The 7117-nt window shown below is 45.6% G+C and overlaps 1 protein-coding gene across 2 annotated transcripts; it reads left to right on the forward strand.

The window, feature by feature from the left end:
• Nucleotides 1-2578: 2578 nt before the first annotated feature.
• On the forward strand, nt 2579-6730 carry LOC121832999. 2 transcript variants are annotated; one of them, XR_006078178.1, is made up of 4 exons: nt 2579-2681; nt 5384-5442; nt 5992-6064; nt 6538-6730. XR_006078178.1 is itself a non-coding variant. In XM_042293140.1 (3 exons), exons 1-3 carry the CDS (start codon nt 5232-5234, stop codon nt 6623-6625), a joined length of 372 nt encoding a protein of 123 aa, XP_042149074.1. In that variant the 5' UTR covers nt 5195-5231; the 3' UTR covers nt 6626-6730. The 2 variants fall into 2 exon arrangements, 1 of the variants encoding a protein (XP_042149074.1); XM_042293140.1 differs by lacking the exon at nt 2579-2681 and having other exon boundaries at nt 5195-5442.
• The last annotated feature ends 387 nt before the right edge of the window (nt 6731-7117 follow it).

Genomic DNA, 7117 nt, shown 5'->3' on the forward strand with positions numbered 1-7117 from the left:
ATTCATCTTCCAGAGTGACCATGACTGTGACTTATGCTTTACTTGTTTCTTTTTGGAGCCTACGTTTACCATAACCATGCAGTGATCTGAGAAGAAAACTGGAATCACTTTGTAGTTGCTTAGCGAATTGCTTACTGATCCTGAAACATAGATTCGATCTAAGCGTGCGTGAGATGACCCTTGGAAGTGCGTGTATTTAAGAGAGCTATCTATTGTCGATGAATCAAACATGTCGCAATCGCAAATGGTAGCTTTTATGATATTTGTACTGTGGTCTTCAATTTTCCTAGTAGGTGTTCTGTCTCTAACATTCAAGACACAGTTAAAATCACCTAGTAGAATTACGTTAAACCTAGTGTCAGCATGTATTCGCACTTGACTAAATAATAATTCTCTCTGCTTCACATCATTGTAGGCATACACTACAATGATGCGCCAAGGAAGGTTGTAAATAAGCACGTTAGCGACCAAAAGTCTACCGGCATCTGCGCTTTCAAGCACGCTGCACATTCTGCACTGGAGGTCTTTTTTAAACAAAATAGCACATCCGGCCGAATAGTCAATTGCTGGACAGTGGAATATATCATAGCAATTCATCCATACACTATTAGCCGAAAACAAGGAATTTTTCTTTGGCACTTTAGTTTCTTGCAGGGTTACTATGTCACAGTCATAGGTCTCTAGAAGGCGAAAAAGTTGGTACTGTTTTTTGGTTGAGTTGATTCCCCGGACATTGAGGGTAGAAATACTAAATGGGCTTGCCTGAGCGGTGCCACCAATTACTCTAGTCGTGTTTAGGGTTAGTTTCCGGCCGGGCTAGACTTGTTTTCGCTCGATCTTTAAATTTAGGCTTTCCTCTTTGTTCTTGTAGGTCCAAGCTTGTCTGTGGCTCTTGTGTTACTGACAAGTAAGCTGCGGGTGTTACAGACTCGGCAAGAGTATGTCGGTCAGTTGCCGTCAGTTTGGGTTTTTTGCATACCCGGTCATCTTTCGTCTCAGTCTCTGGTGTTTTTGGTGGTTGTACCGGTTGTTTTCTGGCGTCCTTACTCTTCTTAGCTGGGACGTCGTCGCCGAGGCTTGCTTGTAACCCCTGCACCGGGCATACTTCCTTATCGACGTTAGGAGTCTGTTCTCCAGATAGATGTTCTGAAACCTCAGCATCGGACATAGTAACCTCTCGGTGCGTGTCAGGAGGGTCTTGAGTGGAGCAATCATCGTTGTTGCACATCTCCTCTACGTCCATGATGTGTTCGTTGACGTCAGCTTCCGGCGATGACTTTCCTAAAAGCTTCGACGCATACGTAACCACGCATTCTTCGCTCTCGTGCCCATAACACCAGCAGTTATGGCATTGTGGGGTGCGACACTGTCTGCAAATATGACCGATGGATTTACATCGTAGACAAAGAGGAGGTCTTCCCGGGATGACCACAAGCGTGTTTACCCCAAAGATGGTCAGAGTGTGCGGTACCTTGTCCACCGTGAGGTGTTCTTTTAGGACCAGTGTCACCACACGTGTCAGCGTTTCGATTTCTTCAAGGTCTGAAAACCGCCACCTCTCTCTTTTGATGTCCTTGACCGTGCCAAACGGCTCAATGACTTTCTTGATTTCGCTGTCTGGCAGAGGAATTGGAAGCCATAGAAGCTTCAGCTTTATCTCTTCCTTGCAGAAGTCGATTATAAGGCATCTTTTCTGTTTCACGAGTAGCTCCTCACATGCCTTGATCTTGAGTTTTGCTGCTCCATTTGCAAAGACTGCCATCCAAACGTGGCTCATTTGGTATGGGCCCAAGCCTATTAGGTCTTTCCGATCAATGATCGAAAAAAACACATCCTTGAAGTCTGTTGCTTTGTACGGTCTTCCGGTCATATCAGCATGAAGAAATAAAGAACTAGTAACAAGAATACCTGAAGGTAGGCGAGGAAGAATGATCCTATACTTTTGGGAGCTTTCCGCTGCCCGTTGAGAAACCCGGTCACCTAGTGCCGTCGAACTGCTCTCCTTCAAGCTCATCTTGCTTCGCTCACGAAGAGCCACGTTGCGAGTGTTTCGGTACCCGGGACGAACCCGGGTCCCTAGAATTATTTTGACTGAGGACAAGCAAAAAGCCGGCTTCACTTACTAACACTTCGTCGTCTTCCCCACGGGCGGAGGGCTGCCGAGGGTCGCGTAAATTATGAGTTAGTCTTTAATGTATCGGCTACTGCCGACGCATCGGCTACTTGCGGCGCCAGTTTCTTTACACGCAGTGTTCACACTTGACAGATTTCTCTCAAAAATGTTCTCATTCAAGTTCATACGCAGTGCTCGACACTCAACGATCCGTTAATTTTAATGTATACTTTATATTTTGAAAAACGTTCGCCGCTTATATCCGTTCGAACAACTGCGTCTTCAAAAGCTTCGAATCCAAATCCAAATCCAGTTGTTTCGTGCGCTTTGTTGCCTCGGCAGCCTCACCCTTCCTCGTGGAGTGTTTTCGAGGTTTTAGATATTTCGGTAGGTTTCACTCGATTTTGCGAGAACGGAGAAATAAGCGACGTCCACAGGGCTTTATTTAAAAACTGTAATCCTTCGAATGTGGTCGACTTCGAGCGTAGGACGGCGTACAAGGTGTCTTGGGACGGCGACGCGAACACTCGAGGAGGCTATTACGACGCCGAGATCCTCGAATTGACGGGTGAGTGTGTATTTTTTACCATCCCAAAGTGCGACGTAGCCACAAGCAATCGCCGTTTTCTTTCTTTTTATTGCGACTGTAATTAAAAGTGAATATTGTAGACTGCTTATATTGGGCACCAAGCTAGGCAGATGAATGCATGGGCTAATACTTCAGTTGAGCGTGTGGACTGAACTGCCTTGCACGTGACATCATATGGCACCCTACAAGCCGCCATTGCTCCTGTGCCTTAAGTCCGCGCTAATTTACTCGTACTCCACCGTTCCGAGTTTCACACTCCGAGCGCAGCAACTAAACGAAGCATAGCGTACAGTAGCACAACACACCGAAGCTGTCGGCGAGCTGTATGAGCCACTTCCGACCACAGTGTGATGACAAACCCAGCATCTCGCGGATGCCAAAATTATTTTGAAGATAAATTAATTAAGGGCTCTGTAAAATGGTAAAGTAAACCCCCCCCCCCCCCCAAAAAAAAAAAAAAAAAAAAGAAAAGAATTCCGCGGCGACGTTAGGAAATTTTTACGAATGTTAATATTTGTAAAAGGTCTGAAGACTCGCTTCGACCAGATATGCTGAATGTTACTTTGACCGATCTATTTATTGACCAGGCATGCTGTTTAGATTCAAATGAAAGACAACATTCTTGAACTCGCTTGTCAAAACAAGAAACTCTCAAACTTGTCAGATATCGTGGGTTTCCGTCTTCCAGCGCGAGACGGAACCTGTCGATGTGCTGCTCCAATACTGGCACACCACCGTTCAATAAATAGCACATTAATTAGTTTCACGCGAGATGCATGGACAAACGTTTTCCGCAACGTTTTCGCTTTCCAATCGAAGTATCTTTATTCGCAGGGCTGTGCAGTCTACAAAGGGCAGCGATCGGACTGTCCTCTCATCTCGACAACTTTTCTGTCGCTGTACCATCATAACACTACTGTTCGATGGGTAATTCGCTTTCAGGTGAGATTCAGAAACAAACCTTTTTCGTAATGGTCCTGGCTTTGAAATCAAATCATTTTACACGCTGGGTTAAGCATTCTTCAACTGAAATGAGGCAGTGATCCACTGCACTCCTCGTCTCGGCGACGTTTCTGTCAGCGCGAAGAAATGACTTGCACTTCGAGAAATACTCGGTGCAAAAAGAGCACGCTTGAATGTCAGTTTTTTGGTGGCGCTTCTGTCCATTTAATGAACAGAGCGCCAAACTCTTGCGCTCCGCAGCACAAACTTAGGCGCACAATCGTGGTTGATTCAATGTCAATTCATGCGAGTCATATAATACATGGCTTGCATTGATGTTGCATCAGCTGCCATTGCTTCTTGACCAATTTATTTATTCATGATCACAAATGTACAGTAGGGGACAAAAGTCCCCAAGACGTGCTAGCTGCGGCTGAAACCCATTGCTCTGCCACCTGCCGGCGGGTCGCCTGGTTTTGAGATCACACAAAAGCGCATGCGCGTCCTACTCTGCCTGCAAACATGTCCGTTTCCTGCTCTTCTGCGGCACAGCACCTAACTAGGAATCGGGCACATGGTACTGCCTCGGAGATAGCGCTGGCGGCTGACGAGCGTCTGCTATACATTCCAAAACTCGAGATACCGCCTGGGGCATTGAGTTGCATTTCGTCGTGTCAGCGCACCTTGCTTTATAACCAGTTCAGCTTATCGCTTAATTGAGCTGCCGTGACTTCTTGCTTTATAGGTGCCATGTCAGTAAGCACTATCTCCGAAGTAGTACCACGCGCCCGATTCCGAGTTAGGCGCCGCGCCGCAGCAGAGCGGGAAAGCGCACACGTTGGCAGGTACAATAGGACGCACGTCCGCCCTTCTGTGATCTCGAAACCAGGCGACCCGCCGGCAGATGGCAGAGGAATGCGTTTCAGTCGCAGCTTGCGTGTCCTGGAGACTTTTGTCCCCGACTGTACCTACAAGAAACCCAAGAGGAAATGACAACTGAACTGGCCAGGCGCAAACAGGCAGCTGAAGCATCTGCAAGTTCACACAAAGCTGCTCCTCCCAGGAACGTCAGCCCTTGTGCCCTCTAACGCCAAGCAGTTTTTGTGGAAATTTTGTCACCAGAATATCATTACCTGTCTATGTAATGTGGTACAGCCTATTTTTTCTGGGAGTGTCCAAAAGCTAAATCTTAGCGCTAATTAAATTTTTAGAGGCGGTTTATGTCAGGACAAAAGCTGAAAGTGACGATGTTGCAAGGCTTTCAAAAGCAGCGCCAGCCACATATGGCTAGCAGCGACCGAAACGGGCACACAACTGACCAATCAAACTGATGCAGAAAGAGCTGGTCGTGCACAAAATGTGAGTGTGGAAAGCAGCTTGGGAATCCCAACACTGCGTAATGTCGTGTCGAGTCCTTAACATTTATACTTCCTTGGGATTGCTCTGTTTCACCACTCAGTCAAGACTTTGCAGTTTACCAATCCTTCTTTATTTCACAAAGGCCAGTAAAGCAGTCGGGAGTGACAAGGAAGACAAAGAATCAGCTAAATCACAAAAAAAAGAAAAATAGCACAGGGATCCAGTTTGATGCCGGCAACAATGTGTTGTCATGATTTGTTGATGAGGAATGCCATGCTTTCTGCCTACACCCCAATGTGCGTGAGTAATGCTGCTGGGGGCACACCGGCAGAGCTGCTAGAAACACCTTTCTCTGACTTACCCTGCTCTATCAATTGCAGGACTACCTGCGGCTCGGCTGTCGATGCGGGAGGTGCTGTAGGGCCCTACTGCCTAACACGTAAGTCATTTATGGCCTGACCTCTGGGTACTCGTAGGTTTACCGTACTAACAGAACCGATGCTTTAGCATTAAAAAGGTAACTTTTTTAATGAACCTGCAGTATATTAAAGAAGTTTGCTGTGCGGTGATAGAGCCGAACATGTCATATGCAACACATGGCTTATATCTTGCATAGAGGGTATTCATTCATAAAGGGTGGAAACAATAATGCTGAGAAAGAAGGCATAAACGGCAAAGAGCTCTCTACTCTACTGTTGTGGCTGCGCTCTGTTGCTGAGCAGAATGACCGAGGAATGTCCTTCCTACGTCATGACTACGTAGCAAGTTCCCCAATGTTGCTAGATTACCTCCCAAATAGGCTCCACATGCATCCACCAGGTGCACATTGAAAGATTGTTTGATTAGCTTTAAAATTAGTTTGCTTGTGCCCTTCAGCAAAGGACTGGTATTTTTGAGGTTATGTTGAAACCTGCAACTCATTAAAGTGATAAAATGAGCGCTGGAATTTGGTTTCTGTACCTCTTTCATGTGAAATTGTTTTTTTCAGTTGCTGACGAGGACATCCTTGCAAAGAATGAGATCGTGGATCCTAGCATCGGCCTCCAGAAAAGGAAGGAATGGTAAAATAGAAAAACTTTTCACTTTCATTCAGTGTATAATATACATTAAAAGAGTTTAGGATAGTGCAGGGGTGGCCAGAGTGACATGGAGTTAGAGCCGCAGACAAAACTACGAAAGTTTAGAGTCGCTGGAAAAAAGAAAGGGGGGGGGGCTACTTTTAACAAGAAACAATATGGAGGGAACAGTTATTTCCATAGAGGACAAGTATAATGGGCGATAACAACAAATGACACTATGCATCAGAAGGTCCTTTCCACTGCTAAGCAAAAATTAATACACGATTCACTAGCCAGTCACTGCCCCTGACAACTGTTATGCGTATACGGTTGAAAGTCTTTCTAGAACAATAAAGGAAAAGGCGTCACTCGACGCATCTATGTGGTAAAAAGCATTCCAGGTGTATATATGTAGTGTGTTGCCAGGCTGCCAAGACTTGTAGCTCTTTCTAAATTCTAGAACCCTTTTCGTCTAGGGGACACGTTTTCCAGGGAGCCGCAAGCTGCACTTGGACCCGCAAAAAGCCGCGTGCGGCTCGCGAGCCTCACTTTGGCCACTCCTGAGATAATGTAAGCACAGTAGATTGAATCGATTGCAACAAGAAGTCATTAAAACATTATTGTAGCCAGGCTCTTAATTGTAGTTACAGCCAGTGCCTGGAAAACATTCTGTTGTCATTACCAGGGCAAGTAAATTTCAGAGTTAATTTCAATATGTTACTGCTTGTGCACTCAAATGGTCAGACTTGTGGTATAGCCAAGTGCTAATGGGGAAGGGACCGGGGTGGTGGCAGGGTATATTTTATATTTTAGTTGATTGCGTGCGTAGCGAAGTTTGGGAAGCTCATGCTGTATAATGAGTCATTTTTTCTATCCCTGTGCCATTTTGATTGCCCGAGACAGTGTGCAAGTTGGAGTGAGGGATAATTGAATAAATTATTTTTATTTCATAGAGGGGGTAATGAATGGCTAATACGTATGAGAAGTTATTTGATTGCAATTTCGGGTATGAATTTATTTAAGGAGAATGCCTTCTGAACAGCGGGCAATCTTCAT

The sequence above is a fragment of the Ixodes scapularis genome, unplaced genomic scaffold, assembly GCF_016920785.2.
Source record: "Ixodes scapularis isolate PalLabHiFi unplaced genomic scaffold, ASM1692078v2 PGA_scaffold46__3_contigs__length_2488377, whole genome shotgun sequence".
Taxonomy (NCBI): domain Eukaryota; kingdom Metazoa; phylum Arthropoda; class Arachnida; order Ixodida; family Ixodidae; genus Ixodes; species Ixodes scapularis.

What these genes read in the sequence shown, in the direction of transcription:
- LOC121832999 (XM_042293140.1), top strand. Translation starts at nt 5,232, where the DNA reads ATGCCGGCAACAATGTGTTGTCATGATTTGTTGATGAGGAATGCCATG. An exon ending in AGGGCCCTACTGCCTAACAC is followed by an intron (nt 5,443 to 5,991) that starts GTAAGTCATTTA and finishes TGTTTTTTTCAG; the next exon opens with TTGCTGACGAGGACATCCTT. An exon ending in CTCCAGAAAAGGAAGGAATG is followed by an intron (nt 6,065 to 6,537) that starts GTAAAATAGAAA and finishes CTTTTCGTCTAG; the next exon opens with GGGACACGTTTTCCAGGGAG.